General features: G+C 42.0%; 1 protein-coding gene across 2 annotated transcripts in view; it reads right to left on the bottom strand.

Moving 5' to 3' along the window:
* The window catches only part of BANP (BTG3 associated nuclear protein), a 124,010-nt gene that overhangs the window by 102,210 nt on the left and 7,343 nt on the right, over positions 1-14,457 (bottom strand). Inside the window, exons 2-5 of one of the 2 annotated variants that reach the window (XM_065745388.1) lie at positions 11,368-11,512; positions 10,781-10,852; positions 10,404-10,498; positions 8,834-9,033 (exon numbers count right to left, since the gene is read on the bottom strand). In XM_065745388.1, coding sequence (XP_065601460.1) covers positions 8,834-9,033; positions 10,404-10,498; positions 10,781-10,852; positions 11,368-11,437 — 437 coding nt within the window. In that variant the 5' untranslated portion in view covers positions 11,438-11,512. The remainder of the gene's footprint in view (positions 1-8,833; positions 9,034-10,403; positions 10,499-10,780; positions 10,853-11,367; positions 11,513-14,457) is intronic. The other variant, XM_065745389.1, reaches the window with a different exon arrangement.

The raw sequence follows: 14,457 nt of genomic DNA, 5'->3' as shown, positions 1-14,457 counted from the left end.
ATAACCCATCAATCCCACAGAACACCCTCAATGCCATAAAAGAACTTAGCCGTTGTGACACTGCCCACTCTCCTCCTCCCAGATTAAGCTTTCAATTAGCAGAGAAAAACAGAACTAACCTTCTGGAGTGTCTCTGGTCATACTAATACAGATAGTTAAAGGAGCCTTTATAGCAGTCCTCAATCAGTTAAAGAAGAGAGCCCTCTGTTCAAAGCGTTTCTCAGCCTCCTTTGCACAGAAACGAATGCATGCAGCTCCTAATGTTCCAGAAGAGAGCAAATATGCCACCAGCTGAATAAATGGCAAGTGAACGTTACTCACCAAGAACAGTTAGACACCTGCTATAGTACAGATCACACTAGCCAGGCACTTAACAGTTAAAGTTTTAACGTCCCTAACTTCCCCAGTTGTCTAGCCATAGGCAACTGCCAGAAATGCAGCAGTACTATCCATCATTTTCAGTAACAGTTCAGTTACCCAAAATTATCTTTGGATTCCATGCATCTGGAATATCCCATACAAGCAGACATCATAAAGATAGCATTAATGATTAGATCCCATACGAAGACAAGCCAAAGTACATCAGCCATCACGGGAGAGAGATTCATGAATCCGAAAACCAAGAAAGCTGTAATTAATTTATTATAAAGATAAAGCGAAAGCAGCATTTATTAAAACACACTTAACATTTTAAGATTTAAAATACTTGAGCTGGAAACTCACTGTAAACTCCAGTCACATTCCAAGTTACAGAAGATATCTACATAGAGTTTCTGGTGCTCAGCCTCACCTACAGAGCCGGCTGACAACCAGAGAGAGATGAATTACTTTCAGACCAATTTTATCAACCAACTTAGAAACCTTTTAACACAATCTGATGTGGATTATTCTGCTCTGAGAAATGCCAAACACGTTTGTGTGACCACTCACAAATGCTGAGATCCTTTTCCAGGGGTTCCAGAAGTGCTGCTGCAGGTGACCTACAGAACTGCTGCGTCCCAGTCCAGCTCTGCACTTCACAGATGTCACAACACCATATGTGTATAAAAGGGACTCTCACTTTAAAAACAAATTTATTCTGAACACAGCTGAAACTCTGTAGAAATTAAACACACAGGGATGTGGTCTTTGAAGGAGCTTTAGACAAGCAGACAGAGAAAAGAAGCAATAAAGCAGTGCAGCTGGGCCAGCTTGCAATCGGGAGGGAAGAACACAACAACCAGGAATAGCATTAGTCTTCTACTTCTGAATAAAGACCAGAAGAAGACAGGTCATGACTTACAATCAGCAGGCTGACACAAGCCTTTTTAGAGATAAACGTACTCAAAACATAACAGCAAAGATAACACAAAGGTACATCAGTAATTTATCGTGCTTGGTACCAGCCGTGCAGAACAGCAGAGCAGGCTCAGGAGAAGACTGTGGTGGCTTAACACTGCAGTCAAACCATACTTTTCCTTAGTAAACACACTCCCAATGTGGGATGACACCTGTCCTAGGCACGTCCCAAGCACAAAACAAAAAGCTCCTTTTCCCCCTCCCCTCCCTTAATTTCAAATGCACAAAGTACTGGAACTGAAACAAGAACTAACGTAAAATGTGCATCTTATAACCCAAATATCAAACAGCACTATTGCTACAGAGGAAGAAAGAAGGGAAGAAAAGAATGCCCCATCTGTATGTGCTACAGAAAACACCAGCAGCACGAGCACAACGGGCAGCTGACAGCAGCAGTGTCAGTGGGGTTATGTGGGTGAAAGGGCCAGAAAGGAAACCTTTCTGTGAAAAATGCAGTGGTGAAAAATGTGCAATAAGAAGAAAAAGAAAAGCAGAGCAATTTGCTACATCGAGCCGTGCTATGAACACGAGACAAAGCACTCCTTTGGAAACTGCAAAGAATGGGGGCAGATTTTGTGATCCAAAAATCAAGTGGAACCTCTCCCGGAGCAACCCGTCACTACACAGTTGCCTCCAATGACAATTATTTCCCAAGCTTTCCTACGATTTCTAATCTCTGCACTAGAACCATCATGCTCAATGGACAATCTCAGCCATCAGCATCATGGCCACAGTGCCAGGTTGAACCAGAGCACCCAGCAGTGGTGCAGAAGTGGTTTTCAGTGCTGATTTCTGTTTCTCACACTCCACGTAATCACTCACTGAGTTACACTAGGTGCACAATTTCTGGACAGCCTGAGGACGCTGCAAATCCGAGAGCTTTCGTACCTGTATTTTTACAAATAATACTTTGAAAGACACAGGGAGCAGATTTCCTCTCTCATACCCCACCCTTTAATACGGAACAAAGAGATGGAGCTAAAGATGTGCAAAAATGTACAGTCCCACAGAAGGGGAAAAAAAAATTCTGTTTGGAAAGGCGTTTGGATTTCCAAAGTGCACTTCTGCCGTTTGGAAACGTATCAGTTAAATAACATCTGCTGCCAAGGGAGGCAGATGGAAGCCTGGCTCAGTGCCGCCTCACCAGCCTCGCTGACTGCTCGCTGGATGTGTGACTTTTCATCCCTCTGCCTCCAGCTCCAGCCCCATCCCACCCCGTGCAAAGCAAATCCAGTGCTCTCCAAACACCGCCATACGATGCTGTCGCACTGCCTTCTGTGCATAACTAAGACCAGTGGGTTTTGCAGCTTTTAAAACCAGCACTACCGGTGCACTGATACTGTGTGAACAGGTATGAAAGTTGCTTTCAGTCACAGCGTGGATGTTAAACATCTGTCCTCTCCATAAGAGGAAAATTCACCGCCAGCAGTCACTGCCTGATGAGGTGCTCTCCTCATTCCTTCTTTCTGGTGTATCCTTGGAACGAAACACTCCAAATCACAGCAATAACTTCAAGGGAGAGTGCTCCTAACACTGAATTTTTCAGCTCTAAGCATCTCCAGACGCTGACATGAAAAACACACTCTCAAACCTGGAGCACAAAGCAATACGTAAGGCTTTTCTGCCCCCTTCTGTTGGATAGGTGACTCCCTAAAACACAGGGCACGTAATGCGTGCTGCCCAGAGCCGTTGCACTGCTCCAAACATATCACAATTTCAGAGGTGCACTAGAATAAAATCTTAATAACCATTTTCAATGAGGCAAGAGCCACTCCCTTCCGTTAAAAACAATAATTCTTTTCAAGTGCCTCTCTGGGAAGGAGAAGCGTGACCCATACAAATGCATTTGTCCCAAAACTAACTGGTCAGATGCAGAACGAAGTTCCTGTACTAAGAGGAATAAATGTCCATTCACACGTGGTTCCTAACAAGCACAAATTATTTCAGACATTTGACACCTCTCAGTTTAAAGGGCTCCGTGTTGATCTCAGGCATAGAGCAGCTACAGGAAGCTGATGGCACGATAGTAATGGTAAACAGGCAAAAATTAAGATCTGCAATGTCACTACCAAGACTGAGACAGGAAAAAAGTGTTATTATTTCAGACCTGACTGCAAGTGTACATTGCTGAAAATCCCACCTAGCACTGTATTTCTTTTAAGAATTCAAAACCAAACCTTTTGATTTTTTTAAAGTGTATTTTAACCACCAGAATTAAAAAAAATATACAAAACCATTCATTTTGCATCGATTTCTCAGGCAAAAGTTATCACCAAACTTGCTAAGCTACCATCCAAATCACTGCACCCTTATAAAGGGTATTTCATCAGAAATCATTAAGTTAAAAACATATGGACTGGGAAGGACAAATCAACACAGTTCAAATCTTGGTCAGCTCAAAACATTCTATAGATTAAGTTTCATCCATACACGCACGACTCTCCAAAATGCAGAGGAAACGTTACTATTAAACTGTTGTTTTAATGCTATAACTGACCTCGCGCTCTCAACCTAAATGCTATCAGAAAGTTATATATGGTTTCTGAATGTATCAAATCCCACCAACAAATTACAGCCTGCTTGGCTCCTCTGTATCTTAATGCAACAATAATGGAATGCAAAAGTCCAAGGAGAACACTGCTGCACAAACCTCGTCGATCCCAGGCACTGCTGCTCCTCAGTCCCAGCCGTGGGGGGATTAAATACAAAACGGACACAGATCAATGATATGTGGAATGCAGAGCACTTGTTGATGGTCTGTAACAAAAACTCCAGACAGACAGAGCCTACAGGACAAGATTCATTTCTTAATATGAGTCTCCAGCACACGCGTCCAAAACAAAGAGTTATGACTGCTCGCAGCACTGCTGCTGTAGATCTTAGTGGGTGCAGCAAATTGCAGTAAAAATCAGAGTCAGGAGAGTTCCTAAACTATTTTTAATATAAGGATGTGTCAAACCCAAGTATAATGAATCACAGAGGTTCGCTGAAGTTACAGCATGTACTTGTTTGAACGCACTGACACACACATTTCAGTTACAACATCCATCCGAATTATTACCACTGAAGACCAGAGTCACCCTGCAGGAGCTGAGGCTGACAAGTTCCTGTGACAAGCTGGGAGATTTTGGAAAGGGTTGCAGTGATTTTCAGAGAATCAGATGTGAAGTACTTTGTTCATAGCACAGCCCAAAGCTAACGCTAAGCAGCTCAGGAACTGGGGCTGCCATTCTTTGCTTAAATTCAGTTTGTGACGTTGATCTGTGATCACAAGAGAAGCTGATTTTCTGACAAACACATCTACTGCACCTCAGCAAGTTATTGGGGATGTAAGCTGTTACTTTATGTACTTCAAGCTACAACAATTCCTCCAGGCTACAACACAGTTGAACGCTTGCCGGCGTTGTGAGGAGCAGGTGGATAATTTCCTTCTTTAAATAAAACCACAGGGATCACACTTGAAAGCTAATGACTGTGTGTGTGTGTGCATACTCCAAAATGGGTGTGCAACAAAATCCTCTGTTACATCTTCGCTGTGAGGGATTTAAGGAGGAAGGGTGGCAGAATTGAAAGCAAAAGACAAAAAAGACACGGAAAGCAATAGCATTTTCGGGCAAGCGATGTGATTACGAAGACCTGAATCCTTCAGTGAAACTTCTGCTTTGTCTGAAACAGTTTGAATTTTGCCGTGTGTGTTTTCTGTTGTTTTGCTTATTGTATCGCTATCCTTATTTCATTCACATTGACTTTGTCCCCTGATTGGGGGTGTCCCTGAAGTGGTACAGATCTGCTATATCCATTCCCATGCTATATCCAGCCTACCAGCTGGACTCATGCACAAAGAGCTGTTCAACACGAGGGCAGCACGATCCCCCCTCAGTTCTTCATGACACAATCTCATTAATTACAAACAGAACTCCTACTGGCTGAAGCTGCAGGTATGACACTCCAACTGCTAATTTAAAACAAGTTTGTTTGCACACAACACCACTGACCAACGACAGAAAATAAGGGGGAATGCTGGTTAGCTGATTGATAGCACAGGGTCCAGACCCAAACCATGACAGACGCTCATCTGTGTTTTTCTCAGCCACTCCCAGACTTCAAGGGCTGCACTGAGCACTCTGCTGGAAAGAGGCCCCACCACCACATGTCCCAGTGGATAAACAAACAGCACTCACTTATAACAAGTGACAAGAATTTCTGAAAAGACGATGAGCTCCAATTTTTTTTTTTTTTCCAAAGATTCTCCAAACACGTTCTGGTTACCACCCCAAACAATGCAATGTCTTTTTCTGAGTCGTCTTCAGGGCTGAATATGGAACTGGAGAAATATTTTTCCAGGCCTAAGTTTAGTGTGTGAGATCAGGCTCACGGCAGGCAGGATAACGTACCTGTAACTTGAAAAACAAACTCTATGCCATATGTCTTTCGTGACACCGTATCCCTCAATACGTGCTTTGTTTCAAACTGTGGCAACCTGAAAAAATTCCTCCCTCAAATGGAGTGCCTTCAGACTTGGAATGGGTGCAGCTCCGTGGAGCTCTTAGCTCTGGCTCCAGACACTCGCTACCCAAAAGGTTTATAATGCTCATCTACTCTATCAGTGAATCTTAAAAGGAAAGAAAACACAGCCAGAAATTAAACTCGGGTAGTAGCATACATTGCCTAATGAATTACATGGAAAAGAGGCTAACTACATTCCCCAGACACTCAGCAGCTACTATTTAATGATAAGAACTGAAGAATTACTATTCTTTTTGAAAGCCTGGATTAGTATCGTTGGATACTTCATTAAAATCAATAACAATCCTTATGATAAAAACGCAACAAAAATGAAAAAGCCATTCAGCACCTGATAACAAGAAATTAGGTTGGCTAAGGGAGTTATAATTCATAGAAAACACATACAAAAAAATCCAGGTATTTGGTTTTTATACCAATACTTCCATTAATCTTAGTGCTCACAAACATAATAATGATCTACACCTACAAAAATACAGTTCTTACATCCTATCTGATACACACAGCTAGAAGCAGCTGACTGAACCACTGCCACCCAATGGGAATAGCAGCCACAACAGCCAATGCAGCTTCGTTTGGGCCGGCCAACATCCTTCCCCTGAGCAGGTCTCGCTCAAGGATGCTGTGCCAGGTCCTTGCACAAATACTGCCTGCACTGAACTCTGCAGTTCATTTAACTGTCCCATTAAAGACAGAATTCTGTATATTTCAATGTCCATCTCAGTGATCAGGATCCTAAATTGCTTAGCCCCAAAGGCGTATGATAAAATACAGAGCACGTACATCTGGCTCTTTAACTTCATCAAAACAAAGGAAAGATCTGAACAAAAGAGAAACTCTACTTACATATGAATTTCCTTATTTCTTCAGAAACGTTTTTATGATTATGAAGAAAACACCGATTTTAAATGTAAATCCTCTCCAAAATCAATACATTTCAAAAACTATTATCCTCGATTTAACCGCAATAAAAAAATTACATCTTTAAGGACACAGCGGAATTGCACAACGTAACGTTGGCAGAATACATCCAGAAAAACAAATGAGGGAGAGTTCTGCGAAACCAAAACAAATTCCTGTGTTATCTAAAGCAATCGACCTGAACCATTTATACTTGGGCTTACTCACTCAGAAGAATGATTAATGGAAAGATGCTAACCAAAATAATGCTGTTTCTGGACTGAAACCTTTCAGATGAAAGATTTTCTTTCAAACGTGGATAGAAGATTTCAGCTGTGCTGTCACACCGTTCGTACATCAACTTATAAATCTCAGAGCCGGGCACACGCTGCGTTTCAGACTTATCATGTTGGGCTGCCACTCTGACGGCCATCAGGCACCGCACCAGCGCTGCTAGCCAAGAAGCTTTCAGCAGCTACTGGGATTTTTGAGCAGCATGGTACTCATAAAGAAAAGTAATTAGGTATTTCTAATGGCCACATTGGCAGGAAACATTGCAGACAGAGGAAGAGACGCAACCGCTTCGTGGAGGGGAAAGCAGAGCTGGACACAGCAGCGGGACGAAGCACATGCTGCCACCACCAACCCACGGCGTTACTCTGCTGCTGTTCTTGGCTCTTCTCAAAGCCCAGCACAGCTCTAGTGCTCCTTGCCTTTCATTCTTTCAGTTTTAAAACTTTGACAGCCTTATTTCCAAAGAAAGATGAAGAACCTATGCTCGTTCAGTCTGCTCTACAGTAGCTGGTTGACAAGCCATGGGTAACTACGCTTTTGTTAGAGTAGTGACCCTCCTAGGAAACATGCATTCCTCACCATAACAAGCTTATATTCTACCCTGTCTCATAAAGGCATGAACTGTGAGATATCATAATAAAATGTGACTGCGAGCTTGGGATACATTCCTTGACCTAATATACTGACTACCACAATATCAATAATAAAAGCTAATAAAATACAGCAGTGAGCAAGTAGTGGCATAATAGGAAAAGGCTAATGGTGCTGTGTGTTTGTTTGCTTCTCATATGGATGCTCCTCACAACATTAAGTAAGGAATTAATGCTTTTTGTGGAGCTCTAAAGTAGCACGCCCAGCACACTGCACTCAGCATAGCTTACCACAATTAATAGTTGGAAGACGCTTTGAATATAATCAAGTTCAGAATGGGAGATGAAAAAGATCAGAAGGTGGAAAATCAGACTGACAAAAGACAATTCAGACTTTTGTACTTTGACTAGAATGGCATTATTTGAGAGCTGTCTACGGATGTAACACAGATACAATGGAAAATAAACAGTAATTATTTAGAGAAGTATTAAGTTTTTCCTAGGAATAAAATTACCAAAGATGGAAAAGATGTTACACAAAAAAAGTCTCTTGATCATGACATTCCTCTGGCTGGAAAAATATCCATTGTTAAATGACAGGCACATCAATGTTTAAGATGCTTAGAACCACACCAGACAACTCATAACGGTGCTGCAGATCAAACCTGCCACTTCATCAGAGTGGAAAATCTGTTGAATAATCAAATCTATCTCAGTTTTGTAACCCCAAAACAAATACAGATACTATTCTTCTGAGACTCTTTAGAAAACAAACACACAGAGCAATATCCATTGTATTCCTGGCTGATAAAAATGTGAAGTCATCAGAATGATGAACTCATTAACTCAAAACAACCAGATAAGTAAATACAAGAAAAGCAAATCTTCAAAACTGCCTTAAACAGCTGAAGTGACTTTTCCAGAGGTGGATCAATCTGTCTCGTTTAAGCCAAAATGAAATGTGGAAACAGTTGCAAACTGTCCACGGATCAGTGTGATGGGATTAGTCTTATTCTAACTAGAAGTAACATCGTGAACATCGGTACAAAAGTTACCTCTGAGAAATTCATTCCCCATTCATAAGCAGCACACTGAGATCCTGACAGCTAGATGGAAACCACAGAGCTTGATGCCAGAGACAGGGATTTAGGCTACTTTACAAAGCATTATTTCTATTATTTTCTTACCATCGTACTTTATTGCAGGTCTGTGTAGCGCCAAGAGGAGAACCTGCCACCATGGGGACCTGGATGGGGCTATGCTGTTTGTTCATGACAAGATCCAACTTCTCTTCCAGTGATTTACAGGTAGCCTCCAGTGCCAGCAACTTTGCCTCAATGCTATCCAGTCGCAGGCATATCGTCTGATTAATGGAGCACAGGAATGACTAGAAAGGGGAGAATGCAAGAGAAACTGCTTTAAAAACTTACACGTTTATCTTCAAGCAACATACACATTGGGAAGCTCAGATAAATGTTACTGGAAAACAATTCTAAAGGAACTAGCAGTGTGCCTGGTGACTAAACTCAGCCACGGACAAAACTGATGACATCCAGGAGCATTTTAGCATTCTCAGATTCATCCAGATCTTTATTTAGAAGCCAAAAAGCACCCAAGCCAAACACATTTTCACCTAAGCACTTTCTTAGTATGATTTCATACCCCACAAAATCATTTAAAATGACATGCCAATGCCTTTCATTCAAAGTTCTTAAAAACAAAGGGATTATAAACATCTGAAAGCATCCTTCTGGATAAAGTTAGGACTTTTTTTCCCGTCCAAACAGATAAATTCACATGATCACAGTGGAAATTATTTCAACACAAATCACTTCAGAGATAATAAATGCCGCACACTTTGGTTTCATCCTGAACAGCAAGTTAGGAAAAGCAAATAAATAAAATCTGTTTTCCTAAGCAATCGTGTTTAAAAGAACGCATACTCCGCTTGGTTTCCCTTGGGGAAATACAGGCTACTGAAGGGTAACGGTACACGTGCTTCTCTGCAAGCAGCAACCACGCCATCTCGTGGTCTGCAGCTGCAATTTACACAGCCAACCTACAGAGCTCCACTTTCTAAGACCTTCTGCATCGAATCACGTACCGTTAAACAAGTACGGCAGCCATACAACTCATTCACTTAAGCTCCGAGACAAAAGCACGACTTAAACACGTCAGAGGGGTTAGGACCTCAAAGATCACCCAGCTCCAGCCCCGTGTCGTGGGCAGGGATGGCCTAGAGGAGGTCAGGCACCAGGTCAGCTGTGAGCACAGTGAAAGCTGAGCTAACTGAGCCCAAACTGAATGCAGCTTAACTCTCAAGAGAATGTTGTTAGCTGAAGTAGTAATTTAAAACACGCTGTAAGCAGCTGCATGTTGTAATTATAATGAAATTTATAATTAAATTCATCGTACACACGTATTACCTGTATGTATATTTATTACAGTATCTGGGCATTGGAATACAGTTTATTGAGTTTGTCCTTGAGGTCAGGTTTCCTCACTTCATCAAAACGATGATGTCTGAGTCACTGGAATTAATTCTGGTTACATTTTATTTTGCTCATAAACTTTCTTGCTATCGGTTTTACACCGAGAGATTTACCAATCCTGCAGATTTTAAAGCTTCCACAGAAAAATAAACATACACTGCAAGGATATAATTCCAGTCTTACGGATAAACAGCTGCTCATTTTCCCCAGGAAACCTTCCTTAATTGTTTTATTGATTAAGAACAGAAAAAGATATTATGGTAACCTTAATAGAGGGGTCCTGGCAGTTAATTTCTATGCGCTGACGTTTCAGAGTAGGTTCTACATCATCATCTGCCACTTCATGATTCGCCAACACAACTGCAAAGAAAAGCAAGCTCTGCCATAGTGCATACCACAAGAGACAAGGGTAGTTAAACATACATTAAATGGGCAAATAGAAAAATACAGGAAGAGTTTTGATTAACGTACTGTAATTTGGTTTTCAAACTTATTGGCGTTAACTCGTGCCAAATTACAACAACAGCTTTCTGCTACTCAAAAAATTATCATTCAGATTTATGACAATGTCAACTGCACCGAGGGTGTAAAGCTTGGGTGTTACCTCGGATATTTCTTCTTCTTTTTTAATTGGGAACTCACCATGAGGAAGCAGAGTTGCCACATCAGCTGTTCTGCTTCGACAGATCCACTGGCGTCTGAAACCCCAACACTCTACAAAACCGTAAGCAGTGCTAATGAAGTTCTAACAAACAAAGGATTTCCCCCACTTTATCCAGGGTAGCAATAGATAGTTTTTCCCCAAAATCAATTAACAAAACGCTTTGAGCTTTCCCAAATAAACAGTTTGCTATGCAGGCTGTGCTGCAGGCGATAATCCTGCCCAGCAGGTTCAAAGCCAGGCTGGGGCAGGTGGCTCTTTTTGTTTGCTCTTGGGAAACATTTCTGAGCAAACTTTTTCCTTCTGCCTCAGAAGAAAGGTTTTTTGTTTTGTTTTGATTTGTTTTTTCTGATAAGAGCTTATATTTTCCGTAACTGTGATTACTGTTCATTTCTGCCAACCTCTACTCACCTATATGTGAGTAATAATCAGATCCAAAGAGTATTAAAGAAACAAAGGAAGCTGCTCAAGTTCAGCAGGCAGTCTTAATAAATACTTTAGATTGATAAAAGAAGAGGAAAAAAAAATTCAGGAGTGATTTCCACCTTTTCAGTGGGTAATACTGTACCTGGGTTGTCTGGAGTCAAATCTTCAACAGCAATCTGAACAACGTCTGCCAAATCCTGTTCTGACATCATTCAGAACCAGGTTGCAATATCCAGTCAAATAGCACTGCAGGGCCCCAGACAAGCAGTTTTACGAGACATGCAACCCTGAAAAACAGCAGCAAGAGGAGCATTAATACCGATTTAGCACTTAGTTTTTTTTCAGTGACCAACAACGAAAACTGCTCATGCAATGGCACAAAGTGCTGTGTTAATTGGAAGCTTCATCAAAGAGACAGCAGCTAAACTATGGGCATCACCTCTATGGGTAACCTTCCTACATTAGGAGCATGACTACAGTGCAAGCTTTTCTTGCTGAGTCTTTCTACATTTTCCCATTTAAAGAGATGGTTTTTAGCATCAGTGATTCAGTTACTCATTGGTATAAAACACTAAAGAAAATGTCTTCTTCTCAATTTATTGACTTATTTGATTATAAAGGCTTGTAAGAGCATACGGGCTCATCTGTAAATTGCGTGGTTTTAATTTGCAAGTTATTCCTTTGCTCATGGAAGTGCTCAGACCCAAACCTTGATGCTGTAACAGCACACCAAGCTCCCACACCACACAGCCTGCTGCAGTCTGCACAGACCCACACACACACACGTTCCTACCACGTACAGACTGCAATGGGCCTCTGAAATTCAGCAGGGACTGGGAGCTTCCTTGCCTCTAATTACAAGTAGACTAGAAAAAAAAGTTCCTTCTTTTTCTTGGCTATTGAATCTGTTTTTTCTGCTGTTCAATTCCGATGAAGCTATTTTCAGAATATTTCCTGATTTCTCAGCCCTGTTCCCTTGGAACTCTCCACCAGCATTATTTATTAGGGTTTTAAGAGAAACTTTCAGCCTCTGAAATTGAATTAAAATCACTGGGATCAGTCGCATCTGTTCCTTCCCACAGTCATAAAAGGATGGGCAACAAATACAAAGAGATCGGTCAATTTTATTCCCTCCCCCCACCCCACCCCATTTCCAACCTGAAGCAAAAAAACACAAGCAAAATAATTTGAGGTTGACCAATGGAAACGGTAATTCATCCCCTAACATTGACTCTGAACCAGATCCAGCTCTGCATAAAGATTTCCCTCTCTCCCTGGAACACCAGAAAGCCATCGCAGCAGGCAGGTGGAGCATGGGGCGTTGGGCAGAGCATCGGAGCTCAGGAAGGATTTGGGGCCCGGTGCACCCGTCTCCACAGTGGGACTCCCCACATCTCTGAACTGTTTACTCCAAATACCAGCGTTGCCAATGTTGAGTCATGCACAGTTCTGATGGTGGTGAAAAACGGTTGGGACTGCACGGCCGTGGCAGCGCGCCCGAGAAAACTGGCGACCTCCTGCTGCGTGTGGATGCCATTTGGCAACTGAGATTTGCCATTTCTGAGAAGCCCTGGTCCGCAGCCAGCCTTAACATAATAAAGCAGCTGTGCTCGAGTTACTGTCCGTAATGTCACACGCTGAGAAGCCGGCCCTCGAGCTGAACACATCCGCCACTCAAGCGCTCAAAACAGACCAACCACAGCAAAACCCAACTGGGGGAATTTCATCCATTTACACAGCGTTGGGTTTCGCTGATACTTTGTGCGTTGCATTTCAGTCAGCTGCGCCCACAAATACATCAGTAACTCATAAATCATTCCAAAGGATTTCTATTCTTTTTTTTTTCAAGCCATTCTGATACATATTTAGCTTTCCAAGAGTCATCATAAAAGATGACTGAAATGAATTAAATCTTCCTGCAACACAAACACAAAGTAATTTCACGCTTCTGACCTGTGCTCTGCGTCTCTCGTGGGTCACAGCCCGATGTATTCAACCTCAGATCAGAGAATAAGCCCTGAAAGACTCTCCCAGTCTTTCAATAACAGCAACCAAACTGTGATGGGGAAAACAGCCACTGCACACACACACACAGAGCAATGTTTCTTCGTAACGTCAACATTTATTTCTATTTAAACACATTGTATGACGATTTCAAGGAATCCTACACTGCTGGTAGGCAGTGGGCCAGCATCAGGACAGAACCCATTCTTGCACTCTCTGTGGGTGGAACAAAACATAGCTGTGCTGTCAGCAGGCTCAGCGAGCTGCTGTACAGAGAAGCCTTCCCCCCACTGACTCTGAGTATACACATTAAGAACCCAGTGCTGAAACAGTTACCTGGAACAGATATGAAGTGGTAAGACAAAAAAACAAACAGAAAGCTTGGAGTAAGTCTCAATGGGGAAGAAAACGTGCCTGCTTTGCTTCCCCAGGCAGTGTGCAGGTTGGGTCCTGTAGGGCCAGCCTGCTGTGCCATGGGGGAGGGCGTGGGAGCACTGCTGAGCTGGAGCTCAGCATCCCTGCCAGCACTCTCACACCAAACTCATACACCCAATACTCTAGATTTAAAGTAGCCTTTGCTTAATTTAGTAAATTATTATTTGTAAGCAACTAAATTAAATTCAGGTCACCTGATTTCTATATTAGCTTATCCGCGTGTGAGTTTAATTTAATTAATCCATTTTAAAACACGAATTTGGAATAACTCTTCTGAGCATTTGCTTGTAAACAAACCTATTTACTGAAACATCTGATGGCTTTACAGAATCACAGGGCATCATTCCAAAGAGTACAACCAAACTCATCCAGTGACTTGTTAACATACGAGAGCATGTGCTGAACATAAATCTTCTCTCGTGCTAATTAGAGAGGGCAAACAGTTGATTTATCAAACAGCACCAATGCTCTCCAAAGCTTTATTCTGCTCACAGTGTTTACTTGAACTTCTCCTATTTGAGCGGATCATCCCTCCCCTCCCCAGCACTTCTCAGAGCTGTTAGAGGCACAGAATCGTTAAGGCTGGAAATGATCACTGCCCCATCACCACCATGCCCACTACACTGATGAACAACTCCTTGCAGCTTTTCACGTGAAAAAAAGCAACAGCCCCTGATCAGAACAAGCCAGAAGTTACTTTCAAAAGTAAAAATAGAAAAAAAATCAGATTTTGCACCTTTTCATTACTATTTAAAACTAAAAAAGGAAACTGTAATCGTTCTCAGCTTCTGTT

This window comes from Cyrtonyx montezumae, unplaced genomic scaffold, assembly GCF_038088225.1.
Source record: "Cyrtonyx montezumae isolate F1298 unplaced genomic scaffold, pur_monq_1.0 scaffold_35, whole genome shotgun sequence".
NCBI classification, from domain to species: Eukaryota; Metazoa; Chordata; class Aves; order Galliformes; family Odontophoridae; genus Cyrtonyx; species Cyrtonyx montezumae.
This window is presented reverse-complemented; position numbering and strand designations above follow the sequence as displayed.